At 36.7% G+C, this 27,678-nt stretch overlaps 1 protein-coding gene across 1 annotated transcript in view; it reads left to right on the forward strand.

Annotated features, from left to right (window-relative positions):
- kalrna (kalirin RhoGEF kinase a) overlaps nucleotides 1-27,678 on the forward strand; it is a 175,987-nt gene that overhangs the window by 130,905 nt on the left and 17,404 nt on the right. The window contains exons 33-36 of the mRNA XM_042763062.1: nucleotides 1,154-1,256; nucleotides 13,604-13,850; nucleotides 23,633-23,898; nucleotides 27,182-27,325. Coding sequence (XP_042618996.1) covers nucleotides 1,154-1,256; nucleotides 13,604-13,850; nucleotides 23,633-23,898; nucleotides 27,182-27,325 — 760 coding nt within the window. The remainder of the gene's footprint in view (nucleotides 1-1,153; nucleotides 1,257-13,603; nucleotides 13,851-23,632; nucleotides 23,899-27,181; nucleotides 27,326-27,678) is intronic.

Consider the following 27,678-nt stretch of genomic DNA (forward strand, 5'->3'; position numbering starts at 1 on the left):
AAGCGCTTTTTAAATGTAATTCTGTTCTCGTCATTATTAAAATATAACAAACATGCCTGGGATAATTTATAAAATTGTTACTTTTGAGTACAAAATTTTTGTACATATCTTTTAATTTATATATATATATATATATATATATATATATATATATATATATATATATATATATATATATATATATATATATATATATATATATATAAATTAAAAAATATATATATAAATTAAAAGATATATATGCAGATTCACTTCTATATATTCAGACTTGTACCAATATATACAGATGTACTTCTATATATTCAAATTTTACATTTATATATTCAGATTTATAACTTTATACTTAGATATACTTCTATTTTTCACAACTTACATTTATAAATTCAGATTTATAAATATACATTCTATACATTCAGACTTACATTTATATATTCAGAATGCTAAATATATATTCAGATTTACATGTATATATTCAGAATTATAAGTATATTTTCAGGTTTGCATTTATATATTCATTATAACTATTTATTCACAATTTACAATTTTATATTCAGATTTTTATATAATTATAATTTATTTCTTGTTTGGCACCTCATATATATATATTTCAAGTGTTTCAAGTGCTTGCTGCTGCACATCAGAAACTGCAAAGCGACTCATATTTTATAACAATAGTACAAAGTTGTGCTTTTTAATGAATTTGTATTATATGATTTGTACAAAAGCACAATTTCTTTTTTTTTTTTTTTTTTTTTTTTTTTTTTTTTTAAAGCATGAAGCTCCACCCCTAAACATAACAATCAGTAGGGTGTTAGCAGATGTGAAAAGGTATAAGTGAGATCTTACAAATTCATCCGAATCAGCCACCAGTTTGCCAAAATGTCAAATAGTTATGAAGGCAATGAGAATGTGTTGCTTTATTCATAAAGTTTACACTCATTCACTTTACACATTCACTTTTTTGTGTTGTTTATCTAAACTATTCACCTGGCTCATCTGTTACCCAGCAAGAACAAGGACTGACTGTATCTAATGAATATTGTTTATTTGTTTGAATTTGTTATTCATTTTGACATCATTATCTGTGCCGAATAAAGTATCCAGCTTCAGGCACATCCCTCATCGGGACTTTTATTTGTGTGTTTGATTGCAGGGAGGCTGGTGAGGATGCTGACAGTCAGGGAGATGGCAGCAGTCAGCCGGACACCATCTCCATCGCGTCCAGAACCTCTCAGAACACTGTAGACAGTGACAAGGTACAAACGCACAGATCTGACCTCTGCAGCTGCTTTCTCTCTGCTGCACTTAACTCACTTTCACTGTACTCAATAAACCCTTCATTAGTGCCAATCCTAGACTTCTGGGGGCCCTATGCAAAACTGTGTCGTGAGGGGGGTGGGGGTGGGATATGAGTGGATATCAACGAATGAATGTAACGCATTTGTCCGTGTGTCACTCTCGAATCGCGCTCGAGGAAAGCGCTTGAGAAACAGTGTCTATTCTGCACCTCGGTATGCTTTCAACTTGTTTTTTTTAGTCTGAAGCGAGACTGTAAGACATTCACATTTCATGATTTGATGCAGCTACGCAGCTTGCGTATTTTGCGTACAGGGAGGATCAGCTCTGATTAGTGAATTTACTGAGCTGCAGCATCAAAGGTGGCACAGATGGAAAAAATTACCATCAGGTGCTAAAGGACAATTAGCTAAGCTAATAAGTCAATTAGATATTCTTGCATAGAGACATATTTGCATATTGTGCAAGTTAAACTACCCACCTAAATTCAGAAGTTCCAAACTAAATTCTGAACTCCATACTACTCTTAGAAAGATACAAAAAGAGTAAGGGTACGTGTAACAATGCCTGTACTAAAAATAGAAACGTTTTTCCTTAGCATTTTTAAAAGATTCACATACAAAGAACAATATCTGAACACGTAATATAGATGCGAATGAAATCACAATTTTCGCAAATTTGAGTTTTCTTGGTTTACACAGAGATGATAGTGTTAACGTAATTTTCAAAAAGTTGCACTTTGAAACCATTTTTTTTTTTTTTAAAGTTTGCAGGCCACCAAAACGTTGTTGTCGTGTAAATAATAGCCAAAATGCATGAAAAGTTTTCCATAATTAGTTCCGTTTTAGTAGTTAGTAGACATCACCAAAGAGTAGTGTGCTAGTATGCAGATCCAAAGCATACAGGTGCATCTCAATAAATTAGAATGTCGTGGAAAAGTTCATTTATTTCAGTAATTCAACTCAAATTGTGTATTAAATAAATTCAGTGCACACAGACTGAAGTAGTTCTTTTAATTGTGATGATTTTGGCTCACATTTCATTCATTATCTCAACAAAATAGAATATGGTGACATGCCAATCAGCTAATCAACTCAAAACACCTCCAAAGGTTTCATGAGCCTTCAAAATGGTCTCTCAGTTTGGTTCACTAGGCTAAACAATCATGGGGAAGACTGCTGATCTGACAGTTTTCCAGAAGACGATCATTGACACCCTTCACAAGGAGGGTAAGCCACAAACATTCATTGCCAAAGAAGCTGGCTGTTCACAGAGTGCTGTATCCACGCATGTTAACAGAAAGTTGAGTGGAAGGAAAAAGTGTGGAAGAAAAAGATGCACAACCAACCGAGAGAATCGCAGCCTTATGAGGATTGTCAAGCAAAATCGGTTCAAGAATTTGAGTGAACTTCACAAGGAATGGACTGAGGCTGGGGTCAAGGCATCAAGAGCCACCACACACAGACGTGTCAAGGGATTTGGCTACAGTTGTCGTATTCCTCTTGTTAAACCACTCCTGAACCACAGACAACGTCAGAGGTGTCTTACCTGGGCTAAGGAGAAGAAGAACTGGACTGTTGCCCAGTGGTCCAAAGTCCTCTTTTCAGATGAGAGCAAGTTTTGTATTTCATTTGGAAACCAAGGTCCTAGAGTCTGGAGGAGAGGTGGAGAAGCACAGAGCCCAAGTTGCTTGAAGTCCAGTGTTAAGTTTCCACAGTCTGTAATGATTTGGGGTGCAATGTCATCTGCTGGTGTTGGTCCATTGTGTTTTAAAAAATAAATAAATAAACAGTCACTGCACCCATTTACGAAGAAATTTTGGAGCACTTCATGCTTCCTTCTGCTGACCAGCTTTTTGAAGATGCTGATTTCATTTTCCAGCAGGATTTGGCACCTGCCCACACTGCCAAAAGCACCAAAAGTTGGTTAACTGACCATGGTGTTAGTGTGCTTGACTGGCCAGCAGACTCACCAGAACTGAACCCCAGAGAGAATCTATGGAGTATTGAAAAGAGGAAAATGAGAAACAAGAGACCAAAGAATGCAGATGAGCTGAAGGCTCAAAGAAACCTGGGCTTCCATACCACCTCAGCAGTGCCACAAACTGATCACCTCCATGCCACGCCGAATTGAGGCAGTAATTAAAGCAAAAGGAGCTCCTACCAAGTATTGAGTACATGTACAGTAAATGAACATACTTTCCAGAAGGCCAACAGTTCACTAAAAAGTTTTTTTTTTTTTTATTGGTCTTATGAAGTATCCTAATTTGTTGAGATAGTGAATTGGTGGGTTTTTGTTAAATGTGAGCCAAAATCATCACAATTAAAAGAACCAAAGACTTAAACTACTTCAGTCTGTGTGCACTGAATTTATTTAATACACAAGTTTCACAATTTGAGTTGAATTACTGAAATAAATGAACTTTTCCACAACATTCTAAATTATTGAGATGTACCTGTATCTTTCCAGACCCAAACTCTAGACTCCACCCCTTGAAGAGTCAGGTGATCAGTGATTGACAGGTGTATGTCACACAGGGTTTCCCTGCTTTAGTTATGGAGCAGGGGCTGTCATGCTTCAGCACAGATGATGAGCACAGCGGTCGTGAGCGGTAAACATATGTTAAACAGTCATGCTCAGCCATGAAAAGTCTCTTCAAACTGTGTGCTGGATTCAGCCCTCATAGGAACTATGAGGCACCCTATCAAATCAAAGTAAGACACACTGAACACATGTCCTCTAAACAGCATGTGTTTGTGCTGGTGTTTTCAGGCACTTTCACAATAGCTTGTTGTGTTTTATGAGTTGTGCGTGTTTGTGTTGTGAGGTTTGTTCATTTTGGTGATGACCACATCACTGTGACTTGCTTTTGCTCAGAGGAGAACATCTCTTTGAGTGAGTGTGGTGCCAACTCTTGACTGTGTTTGGAGGAGTCATTTCCTTCTTCAGTTTCCTCTGAGGGCAGAAGATCCTGGTAGGATCTTAAAATACTCTGTGAAAAGCACTTACTCTGCTCTGATTGAATTCTACACAACTAAATGTAGACTGTTCTCTGGGTTTTTGTGTTGTTTTGTAAAAGAGGAAGCAGCAGAATATATTTATGCCTTCATAGTTTATGTGTGACAGACTGACTTTATAATGAGCCAGTGGAGTCTCCGGATGCAGACAATTGTTTTGGGTTGGATCATGATGGCTGACTACTTGAATAATCATCCAGCAACCAACAGATTGTTTATTATGGTTGACAAATTCGTTTAGCTAGATTTTTTTATACTAGTTTTCATCTGTCCGCATGTTAAAACCCTCTTGTCCTCTTAAACTCTCATAGGCCACACAGTAAATTTGGACCAGATTTTTTTTTTTTCCTTCATTAAAATGTTTTTACTCACTTCAAAACTGGTGACTGAAAAATAAATAAAAATAGACTAAATCATTTGATAGGTTTAACACCTTGGCTGTTCACTGTCAAAATTAACATACCATTGGAAATGAATACGTAAGAGCATAACACACATAAATAATAATATGTAAATAATCTAAAATCCAAAAGAATTGCATAATTTTATTATTTCTACTTAAAGGGAAAAAAAAAGAAAAGAGAGAAGTTACACCAAAAGAGTCTGCCATTAGTCTTGCCCAACTGCCAAGTGCAATTATTTATAAACTTTGGGTAAATAAGAAAAAAATTACTACAAGCATCCAAAGTGTGAGCTTTTTTGAACAGGCTAAGAGGGTTAAATTGCTACTTTTGTGATACATATGTTTTTATTTATTTATTTATTTATTTATTTATTTATTTATTTATTTATTTATTTATTTATTTATATCTGTTAGTTGAGAGGCTTTGATTGGCATCCATATATGGCATCAAATTGGTGTCTTTCTTAAAACCATCTAGTCATTTAGACGACCCACCAACTAGACCCAGTGTTGAATTTGAAAATAAAGTTTTGACCTCATTTGAAACATCTTTTATAAATATACAATAAATCCTGTAGTTATTGACACACACTGCTTGAGCACTGAGACACTGGGTGTCAGTTTCTGCCTGTTTGTTTTCTTTTTACAAGGGTTACTGTGCATGTTGTGCACAGTTGTGTGTTTGTTCATATGCTGATCTTCTAGTTTAGGGTTCAGCCTGTTGTGTGTTTGTAAATTATTTTGTCCAGACAATTAAGATGTTCAAAGCGTTCACATGTTGATCCGTTATGTCTTCTGTGAAGTCACATGTACATGCTGCTATCAGACAGGGTCACCTTTTAAAGGTGAATAATGACTGTTACCACACATGTTTCCTGAACAGTATTGAGCCAAAGTAAATTCTCTGTTGTTTTCAGGCTAATGAGAGCTAGGGACACAGTGTGTGTGTGTCCCGGTGGAATAAGAGTTTCCTTCATTCACTCACAACAGCTCAGGGTCTGTTTATAACTGTACGTTGCGGAAATCACATTCATCATACTGCATAATGATGCTTTTATTCGAACAGCTCAGTGCTGAATGCATGTCACAAGACCATCATACGGCATTAGATATTTCTTGCTGGATTCATCTTAAGATGAAACCGTATTCAGATTGTTCATTAAAATATGTAGTTTTCCCCCTTTGGCTATGGAATTATTTTAAAAGCAAATGTGAGTTGTGACAGATGTTTTCTTTAGGCGATGGTCCATATGCCTTTGATTTAAATCACTCGCAACAGCAAGACTCACACAGTCATTCTTACATTGCTATTGAAACCATGTGCTATCGGTTTCAAAGGTATTCACATACTAACTGTTCATGTCAGATTAGTTTGTATGGTATGTACTACTGTATATAACAGGACCTGAACAGGGGGCAGGATTGTTTTGCACGCAAATATATGGCTCGTTTCCACCTAGCAGTACAGTACGGTATGCAATTATTTCCATTTCCTTTGTCAGAAGATGTGAATGGTACCAAAATAGCACTTTTTTGGGACCCTTCCTTTGGAGCTAGAATCACTGCAGAATGTTGATTGGTTGACAGAGAATCGTCACTTGTGCATGCTACAACAACAGTGGTTCAAATTATTACTTGCCCAGCCAACATTTTCACTGGAACTGCCACAAACAATAAATTAATAAATAAATAAAATAGTTGCCTTTATCATTGTTTTTGATACGCTAATCTGTATTCTAATAAGCTTATATGACACCAATATTTTAGATACTAAGAAACAATAAAAAAATAATCACATGTAAAATAACATTGCATATTCTTTACTGTGTTGCACCTTGATTTTTCAAAGCCATTTAAAATGAGTGGCAACCACTGCATTTTAATCATGAATCGATCCAAAAATAAATAAATAAGTAAAATTATACACACTTGTAGAATGTGCAATGTTTGATTTAAATTAGACTGTATAATTGCAAAATTTGAAGCAATAACAGAATGTTCAGACTTTAGCTTTGTGAAATTATGCTACATGAAACACCTGCATAAAACCGAAACAGCAGATGTGCTGAATGAGACGCACGATCACTCTCTGCCAGTAGGTGGCGCTCATGGAACAGCAGTGTTTCCTTGGTTACTGCTGTAAACAAAGCAGCACTCTGCATATTAACACTACTTTAAATGCATTATACCATATGCCAAGATGAAAAGAAAATGCCATGTAAACTTCCACTCAGAAACACATCCATATAAAATTCAATATTTTAAATTTTCTTCATTTATTTACGTCAACAGTGATCTGTATTTTCTCCTCTTTGCATTCATCTTCAGCATTGCTGGCCTCTGTTAACAGCCATTTACAGACAAAATATAATTAAAACATAATTTTCCACACAAATGAAATTTTTATTATGCAATGCAGTTTGTGTGCAAGCACGGAACAGAGATGGTCTGAAATAAAACAAAAACTGCCTGGTCGATCAGTGCATCTCTACTCCACTGTATGAGTTAAATATAGATTAATCATTGTTAAAGCAACAAAATTACTCGCCAAGATGGGTATTTTGACTATTTTTTTTATGTATTTGTCTGTTCAAGCGCAAGAAAGACTCAGAAAGAAACTCAACTCTGGGCTCGGGCGCCAGAGACGCAGCTGCTGTGTGCGCGCTGTACTGAATGGAGTTGTCTTTCACGCCTTGCTGGAATGCTTTTAAATCACTTGATTTTTTTTTTTTAATTAGCAAGGCTTAAAACAGATGCAAATGATAAACAATGTCACACTTTCTTATTCGCACAAGAATGATGTCGATTGCTTCTTTCTAACATACACCATGCCTATCAAGTAAGGATATGGTTGGTGGTGGAAACGCAAGCCAGATCAGGGTGTTCAGTCCCCAATCGTACTGTACTGCACTGTACCGTACCGCTCTGTGGAAATGAGGCTTTAAATGTTTACGGAAATCACAATGATATACCACATGGGTTAAAGTACACCCAATATGAAAAATCAACAAAATCAACTTAACAATTATACTTGCAATATTTAACTTTATACTCAAAATGAGTCTTGATTGCAGTGTGTAAAATTTATATATACAGTAAATTCATAGTTTGAGAACCTCCAAACATTTAACTGAATAAGAAAATGATTAAAAAATGTAAATAAAGTTTGATCTGTCATATGTTCTTTTATTAATGTACTTATTTACAAAGACAGGCACAGACACGTGAGACACAACCAAAGGTGTTCACTAATGAGAAGAGCAGCATGACTGAGCCTTTACTTCTACTGAATGCTGAACTCAGCCAATCAGAGACGCTTCAGAAAGAGAGACGTAGGGAGGGAGGCAGAAGAGAGTGAGAGAGAAAGCGAGGACAGATATAGTCGTGGAAAGAGGACAGATAAGTCATCATGCCAAAGTGGATGAATTTTAAACTTTTCAAAGAGAGCTGTCGTGTAAGTGAGCTTCCTCTGATCGTTTGTATTTCATTCTTGACTCTATAATCCAAGTGTAGTATAATGGTCTCTGTGTGTGTGTGTGTGTGTGTGTGTGTGTGTGTGTGTGTGAGAGAGAGAGAGAGAGAGAGAGAGAGAGAAAGACGGGGGATATCAGGACTTTACTGACAGAGTATATGAGCCGGTTTTCTGTGATCACTCTGGTGTGGAGACAAGTTAAGCGCTCTGCTGTGAGACTGAAAACAGTTTTTGCATGTGTTATTTCTTGTTTTTTGTTATAAGTTGTAATAATTTAAAATGCTACATGTGAAATTAGTTTTACTGAAGCACAACAGCTGTCTCTCAGATGTTAGTTATTATAATGTGTCCATGTGTGTGTGTCCATTTAAATGTTAAAATGAGGTTGATATCAGTGGCAGGAAGTGGATTATTAACACAGTCAACTAACACTGACATAATCTCCATAACACACCCTCTTTTTTACTGTCATGTTTAAAGTGATAGTTCACCCAGAAATGAACATTCTGTCATTATTTACTCTCCCTCATGTCTTTCCCAACACATTTGAATCCATCTGGCTTTCTGTAGAGCACAAAAGGAGATGTTTTGAAGGATGTTCCTGATGATCTTTTCCAAACATGGAAAAAGCAGACAGTAGGCAGGAACAGACAGACAGCATGAGATTAGTAATGCAACCGATTTTTCTGAGGAACAAACTGAAATTTCAGCCTTTATTTAATGAAAATCTCAGCTGTAGCTTTTTTTTGAAATACATTCAAATATGTGTACAAAATCTGTGCATTTGTAAATGTATTTCAAAATAATCAGCAAGAAATACATTTGCTAAAATATGTTTCAAAATATATATATTTTTTTTGTTTTTGTTTTTTTGGAAGAAAAAAAAAATAAATACATTTTGTCCTCCATGAAATTTCCAATTTCTCCAATTTCACTCCAAGAAAATGCATTCACATATGTAACATTTGATCAAAATCTACCATGTATGAACTTATCACATTTGAAGAAAATCAGCATGTTATAAAAAGACAATATTACAATATATTAAAAATGTAAATATTATTATTATTACATCATTAATCTAGTTTTGATCTCTAGTAGGCTATTAAATTTAGCCTAAATGTTAAAGTTACTGTACGATTGGAAATGTATTTTTTTGCTCAAAATGCATTTTGAAAAATATTTTGCTATATGGAGATTGAATATAAATATATTTTTATTTTCATTGAGCTTCACTGTTTACAACATTTGCTTTATTTGCTTGCTGTATGGGACATGATTGGTTCTCTCAGAACATAAAATGGATTACATGACGTCTGTGGATATCTTCCATTTATGAGTTCTGGATATCACTGGGTCTGATATTTGTGTCGTAAGGAATCATTTGAAAATGTGATATTATAAATGGAAATGAAACTAGATGGAAAGCAGTGTTCAGACAGCTTAGATAATTGTCCTTATTATCTACTTTGTTGTCTGTTTTGCACCTGTACATGTCGACGTGACTCGTCTACCTGCAATCCTCAGCGTGAAGACACACAGGCTCTTAATACTGTTTAGAGAATCCTCTGATCTCCGTGATAAAGCCCTGCAATCTGCGAGACCTTTCACATCGGGCCCATGTGACGGTTATATGTCCTTTCTGACGCATGATCTTCTCCTTCTGAGACCCCAAATTACCTAGCAACCCACCTTTCCTCTCGATCACTACGGAGACCTGATACTCTGCCAAGCAGATGGTGCGAGAGTGCGGACGAGGAAGCAGACTGAACACATCTGCTGAACACTGACCAAAACTACATGCTCAGTGACATTAAAAAAAATAAAACTCCCTATATAAAGCTTGTTGCATGTGCTTAGTAAAGTCTAAAAAAAAAAAAAAAAAGTAATTGTGCCCTTTTTTTTTTTTTTTTTTTATTCTAAGATAGTTTCTTGCAATTCAGATTTTATATCTCAAATTCTGAAAAGAAAAGTTTGAATTCATTATAAACTCACAATTGCAAGAAAAAGTATTGAGATAAAAAGTTAAAAAGTTAAAATGACCTTTTTACAGACTTCCATATTTAACTGTAGAGTTTCATTCAATGCCATTTGATTTGTTAAATCTTCATTCAAACAAAATGAGCAATTTTCTGAAATGTCTCTGTAGAAAATGAATGAGAAATACACTTTCAGAACACAGACCAGTGAAATAGCAGTGTAGTAGCAGTACTGCCACTACTCTTTTTTTATTTTTTTTATTTTCTTATTTAATATTATTTTTACCTTTTTATTGTATTACTTCCTTTTCTTTATTCAATTTAATTTTAGATTTTTTTTTTTATTTCGCTTTCTTCTCTGTCCTTTCTTTTCATGTTATTTTATTATTTTTATATTATTTCATATATTTCTTTTCTGTTCAGGTTGACTTTTCCTTTCGTCTTTTAACATCCATCCAGTTTAAATAAGTTAGCATTAATAAATAGGTAAAGCATTTTATTTATGTCTTTAAGTCTTTGCAGTACAACCCTGCTAAAATTGCTTTTTGAATGAATCATCTTAAAGTGTGTTTCGGATCACTGTTATGGACTATTTTTATTGCACTGACTCTGCAGTCTAGTTCTGTAAGCTTCACACAGTCTGGAGGAAAATGAACTTTTAATTAAACATTGACCAATGACCTGCTGTGACTCTGAGAACTGTCATCTGGGAACATTTTGGACATTTACTCGGTTTGCCCTTCTTTCTGCTGGTTTGGGTCTGAGCGTTGGATTTTTTTTTTGGGACCATGTTTGTGTGGTGTGTTGTTGAGTAATATCAGCAGGAGTTGAGTTAGATTAAACAGCACCTGCTCTCTCTATTCTCATTCAGCAGGGTGTCTTGTGATGTCGGCATGACATCATGTCCTAGTTTTAATTTGTACATTTTGTCTTGTCAAAGTTTGTGGACCTGACTGGTTTATTGTGGACACAGGTGTCCTAACAAAGCAATCACAGCTCTAGTTTATCACATGAACATACTTTTTATGATGTGTGATTTGCTTGTTTGAATGACACCTATTTTAATAATTCTCTATATACTACTTTATTAACTTGAATATAACTACAAATTTAACGGCATGATTTAATTATAATTTCTTCACAATATGATTATTAAATTTCACAGCACTCTTAAGCTAAATATGATTAGTTTAGTCACATGTTGTGTGTTTTAATGCTTCTCTTATAAGAAGTGAATCATGTATTGTGTGTATAAGGTGCCTGTTCGGTCTGTGACTCTGTGACATGCCTGTCATTACATAACCAGCACAGTCTCACAGCGCATTCATCAAGAGTGGCCTTATTACGCTTGTATAATTATTCACCTGTAATCATTTGCTTCATTCCGTGAACTACTGACGTGTCAGAAAGTGGCACTTCCAATCAATATAAGTAATATAATATGATCAATAATTAGAGACACATAATAGTTTAAAGTCTTATCAGTCTCTGCATATCATGTAAATAAATTGGTAGATGCAGAACAAAAAGTACTTGATTTGATTTGGACTCATTTCTGACCACTAACTAAAACCATTAAAAAACTCAATTTCTAAATATACTGAAATAAAATATAACTTTAAATAGAGCTAATATATTTCAGCTAGCTGCCCAAACAGCAATTCTCATTTTCAATTAATTTAACTTGATGTAATAAATTTACTAAAACTAAAATAAAAAAACAATAAAAAATGATATAGACTTATTTTTAAATAAGAATATTAACAAAACCACACAACTAAAACTTTACCTAAAATGAAAATGGAATCTATATAAACAAAGATCAGAATATTATTTAAAACTATGATATATCAGTGATACTAAAATAACACTTACTGACTGATCTGTCGTTTTATGTGTTGTGTGTTAGTCAAAGGTTGCTCATGAGACCTAATAGAGTTCTCAATTCAGTTTAGTTTAATCTTGTCCCATATGTTTCCCCTAAAACATAAAATAGACACAAATGAGATGATTGATGATGATCGGGTTCATATTGAGATCCTGTGATTGCAGGAAAATCTGAGTATGCTGGCAAATCTGAATGTATATATATTGTATATATATATATATAATTTTTTCTTTTTTTTGATAAACTGATGAATCTCTAAATGAGTCCTCTTTCATGTTGACTCCTGTTTAGTATTTTTGGTCTTCTTCTTTCTTATGGGTGTCTTTAAAAAAAACTTTGATTAAATACACACACTTTTATCTTTTGGTCTCTTCTAAATGATGATGTTTTTCTGACTGTGTTGAGCTCTGTTGGGTGTGGAGCTGCAGATCCCAGAAGGACAATCTTCATTATGAGCTTTGATTGCTTCTGCTGTTAAGGCATGCGTCTCTGAAGCTTTCTGTGAAAAATTGAGGAAACGGGCACATACACAGGAAATGCAGATGTTAGTCTGATGTATCAACTGGCTGCACGCTACAGCTCCATGAGATTAGAGGAGTTTGTGTATGTTTTATGCTACTGTCCCAGTGACGGCTATACAGTGTGTGTATATATATATATATATATATAAAACCCAGCTGAGTTGGCCCATGTTTTTCATGTTTAGCCCTTTATAGGCCTTTTTTATTTATTTTTTTATACCTTTATATGCGTGTCTTATTCTTGCCACAATTAAGCAAAATTCACAAAAACTAAATGGGTTGTTGAAAGGCAACCATTACTGTACATAAAAAAATAAAGAAAGAAAAGGGGTGTTTGTCAAAGCATTTAGTCAAAGAAAACTACAGCACAATAGGCAGTTTCTAGTTTCACCTCTAACCTTATATGTAATACTTTTACAGCTGTCATGCTTTCCTTATTAAACACCTACAGAATGATGTTAAAACACATGGGCACATGTGAGCCATGTTTTCAGATCAGTCTTTTTGCTGTTAATATTTGAGAGCTTGAGAAGCTGTGAAACTGATAACAGATGTTCAGTCTGACCAGAGTTCATGTTCTGTAGTGTATGCAGCAGCATTAAAGTCCCCGAACACACTGTCACACACACTGGTCTTCTCTTCAGTCATTACTGAAATGTCACATCTGATCTGGAATCAGTTTCCTGTCTGTGAAGAGTCCTTACTTCAACAGATGAAGACTTCCTCCCTCATATCTCTCTGTTTCAACAAATTCCATTCATAATTGACTGTGTTGTAACACTATTCCACTAATATAAAACAATATAACATAAAAAAAAAAAAAAAAAAAAAAAAAAAAAATAATATAATATAATATAATATAATATAATATAATATAATATAATATAATATAATATAATACTGTTTACTTTGTATTTGATTTGTGTTTACATGAAGCTAAATACATATAAACCTAAAATTGAGTAAAAAATAAAATACAATTAAAATAAAATAAAATAAAAGTCTGTTTCTCTGCTCTGCTCTCTAGCTCTCCGGAGGGTGCGAGCTGACGGTGGTCCTGCAGGACTTCGTGGCGAGTGGCACGTCTGAGCTCAGCATCCAGACCGGTCAGACGGTGGAGCTGTTGGAGCGACCCAGCGAGCGGCCGGGATGGTATCTGGTACGGACCACAGACAAGACCCCCGCACAGGAGGGACTGGTGCCCAGCGGCACTCTGTGTATCTCCCACTCTCGCAGCAGTGTGGAGATGGACTGCTTTTTTCCAGCAGGCAAAGGTAAGAGCAGGACTTTCTCAATTGACTGAAAAATTCTCTGTTATGCTCTTGCGTTTAGTAGTTAATAATAAACATATGGTTTTTGTAGATAAATGTTCCTTAGCATTTTTTCCCCCTCAAAGTTCAAAAGAACAGCAGTTATTTGAAAAATAAATATTTTGTCACATTATAAATCCCTGCTTTAAATATACTGTACGTAAGTTCTACTGTATGTCTTCATTTTGGTTTCTTTCAAAAATATATCTTACTGACTCCAAACACTTTAAATATACTGTACGTAAGTTCTACTGTATGTCTTCATTTTGGATATAAATAGTTATTTTGCATTTAAGTTTTTTGACTGTCTGATCAAATAATGAGTCAAGACGGAGATGTTGACACAGTTTTGATATTACTTCTAGTTTGTTTGTTGAGTGCATTGCATTGTGGGATGCAGTGTTCCAGTTCTGTTTGTATGCCAGCACAAGTTTTTGACCAGAAGATTATGAGAAACATAAATCCAGTCAAGTGTGTCCGAACCTTTGACTGGTAGTGCACCAATATGAACCTTCCTGTTGTTACAGTAGTCTGGGTGCAGAAAGGTTTTCAACTTTTGTCCACTAGTGGGCACCAACACTCAACTAGAAATGCAATTGACTCCTGAAGCGCTCTTGACATTATTCACACTAAGCATGTTTGTCTCAGTGCACTAATGACTCTGTGTCCTGATGCCCTCAGTAAACACATGATGGAGGGCACACTTGCTGTTTGTTTTCAGTGACAGGAGTGGTCTCTCCTTTGTCCTTTTTTAGGAGAAAGATGTTACACACATATACTTAGAGGCTGTTTACCCCAAACAGTGCTGGGATCCTATGAGCATCAGCATCTAGCTCACAGCATACAGCACTGAAGATTTGTTTATAGTCAAAAAAAAAAAAAAAAAAAAACACTGATTTAACTTTTATAATGTGACATATGTCAGAGTAAATCATGTACAATGCACAGTAATTCCACAAAAAGGAATAAATAGTCTGTTTGCTTACTGACTGCAGACCAGTATTCCTGTAGACTGTTTCCATTGTGTTCATTTAAGGAATAATGCAAAGTGTTGCATTATTACTCACTTTTACTGTTACTCACAGTGGAACGCCCTAAAAATGGGAAGTAATGGAAGTTTTTTTCTGGAATGTGGAACATGCCATTTCCTTATGTGTGTTGCAATTTTACAACCATCTTTCATTTACTGTAACTCATATGAATCATTTGCTGAAGTAGAAGATGAAGTGTTCAGCAGTTAAGATGTTACGTTTCTCATTGTTTTAGTCTCCTGGGTTTGAGGTCAGGTTAGTCAGATACGTGGTTTGATTGTGTTGGCGTAAAGAGGTGTGTGTGTGTGTGAGAGAGAGTGCTGCGTGCACTGCACCTTTAATATTGAGTCTATTTTAGAGTCTGTCTGATTTGCATAACTCCTCCTGTCTGTTGTGCTGGGTTACCGTGTGTCATTACCATAAAGATTCCGCTGCAAAATGCAAAAAAGGCCTAATGTAGAACACCTAGCAAGATTATGGAAATGAAGGCAGCGTCCATGCAGCTCGGCAACATAATACATCTTTTACAGTCCGAAATCAATAATCTGGAAATTCTGCTTATTCCTCTATTTGATGATGCCATCCATCTAAGACTGAAGTGTGTGGGGCAGCTGTGATAAGAAATGTGTCAAACCAGCACATGTACTCTGAGATGTTGATCTAGATGTTGTCTTTGATTCAAGATCTTTCTTTGAAAGATCTAATGCATCTAACCAGTCATCAGCAGAGGGTTTGTGTTTTGTCATTGCATTCTGTTTTTTCTCTCTCTCTCTCTCTCTCTCTCTCTCTCTCTCTCTCTCTCTCTCTCTCTCTCTCTCTCTCTCTCTCTCTTTCTCTCTGTTATTTAAGAAGTGCACATTCAGTACAATTATGCACATTATGCAATAATGCACACGTCACCACAGTTCACCACACTTCATCTCGTTAAAGTTATGACGATGTTTGATTTGTTATATCCAGCTGAATCTCACACACAGACCTTTAACTGGTGTTTTGGTGATTTTTAGTGGATATATGAAGCCAGTTCTCCTCAAGTTCACACAGGTGTTCAAGGGTTTCTCATTTAAAGTGCTTTCAAAGAAGAAAGAGAAAGAAAAAAAAGAGTCGGAGAGAGTATCGACCCTTGTGGTGCCCCGTAAGCATACTATAGCTGGACACATTGTCATGACTTCACGTTATCACATCCAGCAAACTGACTGCGCCTTTGTCTGAAAGTGAAACATGAGAGATATTCTGTTGCTCCTCCTCTCTCTCTATCTCTCTCTCTCTCTGTAAAGTCAGGCTGAATGAGAGTAATTACTCATTGGCGCGGGTGCAGTCCTCCGGGAACATCTCTCTCTGTGTTGAGACATGCATGTCTGAGCGGTCATGAGGAGTGATAAGAGTGTGCGCTCCTGCTGCGGCTGGATTCTCGCTAAATGCTGCTGCTGCTGTCATGTGGGAGGTGGGTTTCACAGACGCTGTTCTAAAACTGCAGAATAATGTAGGTTTGCATTGAGCGGGTTTACGCATGTGACCTGTTGAAGTGTTCCAGTAATTTATTAATCCCTTGTGAAGAAGTGTGCTCAACTTTATTGAATGTGCACTTGTAGCTCTTAAAAAAAGAAAACTGTATTTGCAGATAATAATTATTAAATAAAAGGCCACTAAGGCCACTGTGTACTAATGTCTTTTTAACAAGCTTAAGTAAAACGTGCACTTTGCAATAATGTCAAATTGAAAGTTTTACTTTGAAGTATATATATTATTATTTTTTATTTCTTTAAAGAAGTACACTTATTTTGACTAACATACTAAAGCATTTGCAAAGCATTTGAAATCAATTTTAACTGTAGTGTTATTTGATATTACATTTAATATATTCTAAATGTAATTGCAACTTCATCATTGGAATGTATACAGTAGATAAAATTTAAATACATGACTTGCAAGTTTCCAATACATTTAAGTATATTTTAGATTAAATGCTTGCCAGTACATTTGATACTTTAAAGTACACTTCAAATATATTTCAAAGGCGATAGAGTTATGAAATTACATATAAACTGTACTCAAGTCTTACTTAAGTGGGCCAAAAAAAGCACACTCATGTTCGACTAACTATATTTGATATGATTTTATTTAAACTATTAACTGTGTAATTACAAATAACATGCGATTGAGTATCTGAAAACATTCAAAGCAGTTTGTGTTTAAGTATATAATTTTCATAATGAGTACTTTTAAGTATATTGAAGTGCATTTCTTTTTCCCAAGGGATAAAATGAAAGTGTCTGTTCTTGAAATAATTACTTTTGGACATTTATTACTTAATCTGATACATAATTTGTTTTATCTAGCATGTCATTCATATCTCTGGTTGGTGGTTTGAAATGATATTGACTGTAGAGCTGCAGTTGTTTACTCTGTCTTGTGTCATGGGTAGATGAGGGTTGTTTGCACACGCGTGTGTGTTGATGACAGGGTGAAGTACCTCTCTGCTCTTCTCCAATGTGAACTAAAGGGCTCTCTCTCTCTCTCTCTCTCTCTCTCTCTCTCTCTCTCTCTCTCTCTCTCCATACTGATTATCTCAGAAAGTTGCTCTGCAGAAAGAAACGGGGCTAAAAACACAACCTCTGTTGTGTTGAGATGTCATCACATCAGCCACAGTCTTTATTCTGGAGTTGTTTGGAGTCTGTGGCTCTGGCGTAGGCAGAATTGTATTTTTGGTCGAGCCTGAGTAAAAGTGAGCAGGCACTTTAAATGACGGACGGAGTCAGACTCAATATTCGATGTCATATTCATTAAACAAACCATAGAACGCAGCTGGAAGACACCCATAGACAACCTGTCCACATGCAAAACCTGAGTAGCAGTTAGAATGAAAATTGGCCTAATGGTTAGAGAGTCGGACTTGCAATCCAAGGGTTGTGAGTTCGAGTCTCAGGCAGGAATTGTGGGTGGGGGGAGTGAATGTACAGCACTCTCTCCACCCTCAATACCACGACTGAGGTGCCCTTGAGCAAGGCACCGAACCCCCAACTGCTCCCCGGGCGCCGCAGCATAAATGATACCCACTGCTCCGGGTGTGTGTTCACGGTGTGTGTGTGTGTTCACTGCTGTGTGTGCACTTTGGATGGGTTAATTGCAGAGCACGAATTCCGAGTATGGGTCACCATACTTGGCTGTGTCACTTTCACTTTCACTCTTTTATAAGGAAGTATAGTCAGTTAGTAAAGGTGCATTGATTATGAGATTCTGACATTCACGTCTGCATAGAACTTGTAATACAGCTTATAAACTATAAATAATGAATTTTCTCAGAACTGTTTCTGAGACAGCTGCAACTAGGGCCTTGTTCAGACTGTCAGTCCAAATCTGATTTCTGTACATATCTGGTTGGAATCCGATCATATTTAGCAAGTGTGGACAGCTAAAAATCACATGAAATCCCATTTTATAAATCCCTTTCTGGAAATCCATTTCAGTGTGATCGCTCGGATCAGATTTAGATTTTTAACATTTTGCCTGTCGCTTTATTATGCCACGTATATTGTAAACCCATTAGACATTGTTTATAGAAAACATGCTGAATGTCTTTGCCGAAACAAAGTTAGGTTGTTGCAAAGTGCAAGTCAAGCGGAAAAAGACAATATACTGCTGGTCTGCACACATCTTTGAGTTTTGAGAGTGTATTCCAGCTCCCTGTCTTTCAGCCTCGGTCTCATAAGGTGTAATAAAATCCAGCACTAAGGCAACATGTTATCATGTCGTAAGACAACATCTGTATGGAAAACTGTATTGTTGTTGATGTTGTTTTTAGTGTATTTAGTGTGTTGCCATAGAAACCAATGCAGATGAAATTAAATAATATTTAGATCAGAATCCACTTGGAAACACAAGGACTGACAGTCTGAACAATGCTTAGAGGTCTGCATGGGATCTTTTATTTTTTTTTTTGTTGTTTTGTTTTTTGCAATCTCCCGCAAGATTCTGTCCAGCTCCTGCTAAAAATAAGTTATATTTCTTTCTACTCCCACCTGCAACTTTTACTTTTTGTCCCGCTCCCACCCACAAAAACCCACAGGTAGAGATCTATGTGGATTTTCAGTCCAGTTCCAGAACACACTATTTTTTATTTTATTTTATTTTTGTTTTTTTTTTTCATAAAATTGACTATTGTCCAAATAGTGCAAGATAAACCTGAGAATAAATGAAAGACGTACAATGCAGTTTAATGTAGTGAGCACTGAGTTGATTAACTGTCTAAAGTCCTGCTGAAGAAGCTGTTACCTGCTGTGTTGTGGATTTGTCTCTTGATTACTCAAATTACACATTCATTTTGGCGTTGCAATGTTGTCATAGTAACGTGTATTTCTGGGTCTGAGGTCGTGAACGACTTTAAGTGAAACATCCGGGTTGTGATCTGGTAATTATGGTAATTATGACATGGTGTGAATGCACCAACGCAGTGCACTTATTATTTATTACTTGACTTATTTATTCTTCACTCCTTGTGCACTTGTAATCTGTTTTACTAAACATCTTGTCACGGCCAAAAGGGGGGCCCATCAAATGGGGCTGAGTGTCTTGGTGAAGGATCCCACCTTTAAAAAATTTTCCTGGGACATGCAAATAGTTATCAAGTCAAACAGTTAACAAGACTGAGCCAGTGTTTGTTTTATGTAAATGGCTCTCAATACGCGTGCAGCTTCTGTGGGCTGATGGCCAGCTGGAGACGGTGTCCTTCTCGTCCTGTTTCCCGCACCATAACTGTATTGACAGATTCAGCTGCTTGCATTGTCAACCAAAGTCATGTAATCTTCTAGTAGTTGACAGACTCAGAATGTAGACATCTTGTCATCACATTATATACTATGCAACATGTAGAAATGTGCCCAGTGTGCACGGGATGGAATCTTTGCATGCCTTACGGTATTACAATAGACTAAAGAATGTGAAGAAATGCAAAAAACAAGCAGAACGTGTCCAAAACAAGAAACCTGTAGTAGTCTACACCTCATGGAGTTTAACAAGAAGTGAAGATTAGTTTGTTGGGCACTGTGTCACTTGCAGTATTCAAGTGTGCATCACTGTGAGTTTATCACTAATGTACTATTATAGTTTTCTGTTAAAATTCTGAATTAGATATTTTGGTCACACTATATTTTAAGGTCCAATTTCCCATTATTAACTACAACTTCTGCCTCAGTAAACTCCTAATTTGGGAGATCATGTGACCCTTCGACAGTGATGCATGCACGGTCCTTCGCTCTGCTAAATTTGTCAAATATTCTACAATGCTGATTGACTTTCTATTTACTAAAAAGCTTGTCACTTATGTTACATAATTATGCAAAATGATCTGTTAATATGTAGTGTTGTCCGTCTTTCCTGGTCTTGAACATGGCTCCTGCAGTTTTTGAAGAGCAAATTAGTTCAAATCCTCTTTTCATCAAAAGAGCTTTAGTGGATTTAACTTTAGAGATAATGTGGGAACATAGCAGTTATTCCCCTGTTGTTCTTCCTCCTGAGCGATTAGCACATTAACGGTCATTAATGCCTGTAATGTACAGTCAACAGAAATGCGTGGTGAGGTGAGAGGTGTTGTCAGGTTAAAGCATGTGAAACTCCTCACCTATGAATGGAATGCTGTCCGTCTGGACTGCCTGTGTGTTTCAGAATCAGCTCCGCTCAGAAGAAACTAGTGTGAAGTATCTGGAAGAATGCCACACACTTTAAAACATACCTGGGTTTCATTCATGTGCAAAGACTCAACAGATGATGAGGACACATCTGCCTGCTTGCTTCAGTGAAGACTAAACGGTTCTCTCAGTCGCACCTCTGTGTGTCAGGAAGTCGTGTGGAAGACGCCACATTGTTTGGCAGAAGGAGGAATTTATGAATGGATTGTACATATTTCTCAGGTATGAGGGCCTTAAATCTAAAGTGAAACCTAAAAGCTGAAATGAAGTGTGTAATTTCTTATAACTGTCTCTGCATATTAAGTTGAGTTGGGATACATTATTTAAACTGTTGAGTGTAAATTGTGGTACATTCTATTGTCCAGAGCATATGGTTCTAAATGATAGCTTGTTTATTGGTTGTTGTTTCACGTTCTTATTTTTCATCTCAAAATTAATAACCATGACATCATTACTTTCAGTCTCTCAATGGGAAATATCAGGAGTATGAGGTGGCAGTATCAGTCACTCTTTCACAACAGCGCTGAGAACTCTGACTCATGTGAATTGTTTTTACTTTTGGGGTCGTTTTTCATTAATCCATCATTTCAAATTATACTCCACACAACAAAACTACTCAAATTAAACAGGCCAGTGAAGTACCTGTGAGAAGCAGAACAGAACATTAATTAACTAAAACCACAAATGAAAAAAATACTGCTTAAATACCAGTTACTACTGTAAAAGTCAGTTTGGTCTTGTTAACGAAAACTGTGAATGAAAAACTGACTGCAAAAAGGACTATTTATGCTTGACAGCGTCAGTGACTTACTGGGATTTTTAAATAATTCCTGAAATATTCCTCACATACCTAAACTTGCATATTAGTAGTATTAAGGTCATTTATTTGCAGCATTGTATACCTGTTTGAGTCATTCTTGTCTATCAGTGAAACTGCATTTCTTACAAAATATCATGATTTTGTTCCTCGTATTTTAGTTTTGGTGCCTTAATGTGAGCAATATTTCACATACTTATCTAAATTGAGTTGTAGAAGAAAAAAAAGAGCAATTATGTTCGGTTTGAATTGTTCGCATCACTTTCATCTATGAGGTTCAGACATACTTGTAACTTAAACTATGCAGTGTTGCAGTTCCTAATAAAGGTACTAGCCAAATGAAGAGTAACAGACTTACAACACATTATAATATTCTAGCCAAAGTCAAATTTTGGCGCATTTATTTATACATGTTCAGTTCTATAACATTTCTTGCAAGAGCTTTCCATGAGCAGGACTCTGATATGTGTCATTGCGAGTTCCTGTGAGTTGGTTTTGCTTTGTAGTAAATGTAGTCATATGATCCAGATGCTGCTTTCTGTGGAAATGTGATGTGACCACTTAAAAGAACAAAGAACTCTCTCTGTCCGTCTCTCGGTTACTGAGGCAGCAGCAGGAGAAGTGTGTGTGTGTAAAGGGCAGTGCTTAATGACTGTTCTCATTAAAGCCTCTCTTTGCTCCCCACATAATCACACACTCACAAGACTCTGCGTTTGTCGTCAGTCAGTTTGTGTATTACGCAGGTTTGCTCTTCAAAAAGCACAACAGCACTTGACGGGATGCACTCCAACAAGCAGCAGACGAACACACACTCCTGTGATGGCTGGTTCTTGTGAATGGCTAGCACGTGTTCAGTCGAGCCTGGTGAGACCAACCCAGAACAGTGTGTACAGCATGTGTGTAGAGCAGCATTCGTCCTGTTTTAGGACTCTGTCAACTCGATGCTCAGTTGAGGCAGCTGTGATTTCTGCAGAATCGTTCTGGTGTAGTAGAGATTCACTTATGTTATGGTCACAAGCTTTACGATCAACTCTCACAAGGTCAGTTCCTCTAATGAGTCAGCCATTAAAGGCCGTACTAAATGCACAGATGTCATCCACACATGGGCGTTTGGAGAACAAACAATATTATATCTGTACTGTTTTGTCTCTTGTTCGTTACCTAATCAGATGGATACCAGTAATTTAAAAACCTGCTGATATTAGCAGTTATATTATGCATAATATACCATATTATGCATCTATAGAATTAAATGTGATGCATTAAATTTTGTTAATTTATAGCTAATTGTAATTAGAAGAAAAGGGGGCCAAACACAGAACCCTGAGGCACCCCTGTGGGAAGTTAATGTGACTTAAACACCCCTGCTCTCCAAAATAACCCTGAATGATTTACCTGTAAGTTAGGACTCAAACAAGTGCAGTGCAGAGTCCAAGGGACCAAGGCTCAAGATGATACACAGAAGGATTTGGTAGTCTGGGGTCGAAAGCTATGAGATTGAGGATTGATCATCTGAAAGTGGGTCTTGCCAATGGCAGAGCTTTCGGACTGATCTCTATTGAATGCCCTCTTGATGCCTAACTAAAGCAAATTTGAGCAAAATTTTCTATGACAGGAAAGAAGAGAGGTGATTGAAAACCAGGTGTTCAAGTGATTTTGACTGGGAATGGGAGAAAACCAATATTTCACCAGTTTAGGGTTAATTCAATTCATTTAAACTTTATAACTCAAGTAATAAATGTTTACTAAATAAAAACAATCTGCCACAGATGCTGCCATAGTCTGTAAGCTCCCCATAAACACTGTGGCTATTTGGTGCTTTCAGGGGTGAGTCTGTGAAATATGGACACTGTGGCCATGCCACAGATGCTGTCCATAGTCTGTAAGCTCCCCAGAAAAGCATAAACACTGTGGCTATTTGGTGCTTTCAAAACATTGTTCTGTTTGTTTGACTATCCCAACCATTGTGTCAAACAGAGGTGTGAGTTTAGGGTGGGACTGCCTGTTTTTCTGGCCATTGGGTGGGTATTTGAGAATCCTATTTTCCCCAGCTAGTATTTTCACAATTCCATTTGGTAATGTCAGTGATGCAGAAATTGCAACTTAATTTGAATTTTACCTGGAATATTCCTTAAAAATGATTTTAGGTCTGATCATCACCTTCATCATGAACTTTACTTTCATTCACCCTTCTCTATATTCTTTGTCCTACAGAAAACTATGCGATTAGCGGCCCAGAAGGAAAGACGGAGTCCGTGGCCACATTGCAGCCGCAGGCATCCCTGAACTCCCTGCAGAGCAGCTCCCCTGGACCCAAGCGCTCTGGAAATACACTGAAGAAATGGTTGACTAGCCCGGTCCGGCGCCTCAGTCATGGAAGCAACATCAAGAAGATCCCTAGCAAACAGAAGCAGAAACGTGATGGACGTAAGAGTATTGATCTGGGACCACCTGAGCAACAGGATGACACTCTGGAGGAGGTATTGTACATACATTTTTTCCACTTACTGGAATGTTAATAGTTTCCGTACTACATTGAGGGAAAATGTACATTATTAATGTGATATATGACCACAAAACCACTATGGTGATCACTCTCTCTGCAGTACAATATTTTTACTGTGTGTTGTTCTGCAGTTCTCACACAGTCATACCAGAATTTTTTTCTCCACCTTTTTGGCCATTTCGTTGTTTTGCATGTGTGTTTTTAATGACAATTCAGTATTAAAGACCCCATTCATCTTTTTTTTTTTCATGTTCATTAAGGTAGGCCACCCTGGTTCATCTCAACTCTTTTTCTCAGTAGGAAAAAGTGATTGTCATACCATTGCATTAGTCTTTTAGTAGAACACATTAGAAATACTTTATAACGGTTGTAACTTCACAGTTAATCAATAACATGGGGACAGCTGTTACAGAGAAGAACTGTCTCCCCAACTGAGTCTGGTTTCTCCCAAGGTTTTTTTTTTTGTTTTGTTTTTTTGATTTGTCACAAATGGAGTTTTGGTTCCTTGCTACTGTCATCTTTGGCTTGCTTAGTTGGAGAGCTGACAACATTGTTGACTTGACTGCACAGACTGACTGTTTTCTATCGTCGTCTTGCATTATGAGCCGGAACACTGTAAGACTGCTTTGACACAATCTGTATTGTATAAAGAGCTAATAATAATAATAATGTTTCAAACATAAATCCAGTCCAATCTTATCAGTGGCATGACAGACTGAACTAAATCGCCATAATTTGTTTATTTAAAGAATATTTTCACATTTCCATAAGGATTCCCCAAAACAAGGTTTTTTGTTGATTATTTTACGTTTGTATAACAACGTGGTGACAGTGGACAGCAGTTTTTACGTCATAGTGTTTTATAACCACGCCACTATTTGTTTTTTTTACGCAATCATGGCCACCCAGAGAAAAGGAGGCCTCTTGTTCCGTGGGCTGTATTAATGGTGTATTAAAGGGCTGCTATGGCCCCGGCAGCAGCCGTTCAGATCGGAGGGTGATGATTAGCCTGACTTTTTAAAGCTGTGTGCCATATAATGTGCTGGTACAAAAGAGCCTCTGTATTTCAGAAGCAGGGTATGTGAACCCCACCACAATGGTCCTTATTAACCATGTCTGCTGTCTTTCAGAGCAAATTCTTCACCAATAAATTCTGAGCATTTAAACCGCTGCTCTAGAAGCCAGATAATAACGCAGTGAACCGCTTGAGGCTGTGTGTTACCGTTACAGTGATTTTATCACAGGTAAAGGTGTTTGTTAAACATAAGTGTGATAATATCACTGTAATGTGTTGCCTTGAGTCATTATGATTTTACTAATAGCATTAAATACACCAGTGTTCAATATACAAAGCAACATAATTATCAATGATTGTTTATTAAACTAGATTTTGAGGTGCTTACACATGCAAAACTGTGCCACAATGCATATTCTGAGGATTTTTATGGTGTTCTTGGTAATCGTCTATGATGATTATTAATCACAGAAATTAATAGCACAGTTTGAGCTAGTATCTGGCAATTATTCTGGCATGTATGAATATTAGCCTCTGTGTAGGCTGTTTAACAATCAAAGATGTTTTTACAAATAAAAGAACCTTGTGGAAAAAGTCATACATTATAACATACATTTAAAGGGGTCATATGATGTTGTGATTATTTTGTGTATTTGGTGTAATGAAATGTGTTTATGCGGTTTAAGTTTCAAAAAACACATTATTTTCCACATACTGTACATTATTGCTTCTCCTCTATGCCCCGACTTTCTAAAACGCGTTGATTTTTACAAAGCTCATTGTTCTGAAAAGCGAGGTGTGCTCTGATTGGCCAGCTACCCAGTGCATTGTGATTGGCTGAATACCTCAAGCATGGGACTTAAATGTTACGCCCCTTACCTTACTGTGATACCATCTCCCGGCATGATGAGACAAAACCAATAAAACCCATTACAAAAACGAGACATTTGTTGCATCCGGTGGGGACATAATTACTGATTATAATGACTTATACTGTCTTTTTACACATTGTGTTGCATCGCTCTGCATTATGCCGCGTAAACATAAAACTATGTCTGCATTTGTGATCGTAGAAACGACAAACAACAAGCTCTACTGCTCAAAACTAGCATTTGAATCATCAGTGGCAAATCCTTTAAATATGAAAACATACTTACAGGCTGCGAGTCAGAACAGCCGGCATTGTAGGCTTTCACAATGAAACACACAGCGTCTCCATGACATGGCGGTGGCTGCAACACTACAGCGAGAATCAAAGTTACGCCTTCTTTCTTTTTGTAAACATTTCGGTGGTGTTATGCAAATCTTCCCACATCATGACGTAGACATGTGGGGGCGTGTTTAAATGAGGCGTTTTAGGAGGGCGTGGACGAGTCTTAACTTCTATGAAGAATATCTCTTTGGGTTTGAGACTTTAGTCTTTGCAACTTTAGGGATCTTATCTATTCAGGAACAGCTTGTAACACTCCAAAGAGAAAGGAAAACTTGAAATACATCATATGACCCCTTTAAAAACAAAAAGTATATATTAAGAAATAATGCATTTTAAAAGAAAGTAATATATTATACCTTTGTGCAGTAGTTTAAATTTATATTATATGCAATTAGTTAAACTTTTTTTAACCAACTTAAGTAGGACTTAAGTACATGTTTGTATGTAATTTCATATTTGCTTCTGTTGTCTTTAAAATAGCACAGTCATATTGATGTATGTAAATGTGCATTTATGGTAAGCTAAACTAAAATGTAATTTCTATTGAAACATGTATATCATCTATTTCAATAAATTTGTATTTATACATTTGTAACAATAAAGTTGCAATTTAGAACTTTCAAAATCTGTTGTAGGATTGGAGCCAAGCTCTGCAGGACACGGGTCCTCCAGGACCAATTTAAAATATTCTTTAAAGTAAACATTTGATTTGGCACTATTACAAAGTGCAGTTTTTAGAAGAGCACTTACATGTGTTAAAAACACAGTCATGGATGCATACGCTCTTTAAGCACACTTATAAAGTGGCCTTATTCCATTAATAATAAATAAACTGCAAGTACAGTTTTTTAAATATACTTTTTAAGATTTGAAGTACAATGCAAGTGCACATTCAATATAATAAAGCGCACTTCTTTTTCACAAGAGGATGATCTGTTCTGTAGTCACAGGGGTGTTTATGAGAACTGCTATAACACAGTTGTGACATGTATTGTGAATTTGCTGATCGACTTGCTCTTGTGTTTCCAGAGAGTGCGTAAAGAAGAAGGAACGCTCTCTAAATCTTCATCAGGGATGCACAGCGGAGGAGAGGAAGAGCCTGAGGATGAGTCCCACAATCCCCTCCCTCCACCAATGGAGATCATCAAAGACCCATCTGCTCAGGAAGAGAAGGTACACACACCGTGTGAGAGTCATGTCATAGGCAGAGGTCAGCAGGGTGAATAATGTGAAGAGAGATTTATTAAATACTAAGGGTGTCACTCATCAAGTGTTCATAACTATCTCCACCTGCCTCCCTCATAGCCCCACACACACACACACACACACACACACACAGTGGCTTTAATAACTCTGTTTTTCCTCCCTGATGTCAACGTCGCCAGTAACTGCTCTCGGGTGGAGGCTCCTTGTCTCACATTCAACTAACCACAAATCCACCCTGTTGTTGCAATGAAGCTTAAATTATGAAGTTGTGACACTTTTACTGTTCCACTCAGCTCTGGCTCTGTTACACGCTGGGCCTT

The sequence above is a fragment of the Cyprinus carpio genome, chromosome A9 (genome assembly GCF_018340385.1).
Source record: "Cyprinus carpio isolate SPL01 chromosome A9, ASM1834038v1, whole genome shotgun sequence".
Classification (NCBI taxonomy): Eukaryota; Metazoa; Chordata; class Actinopteri; order Cypriniformes; family Cyprinidae; genus Cyprinus; species Cyprinus carpio.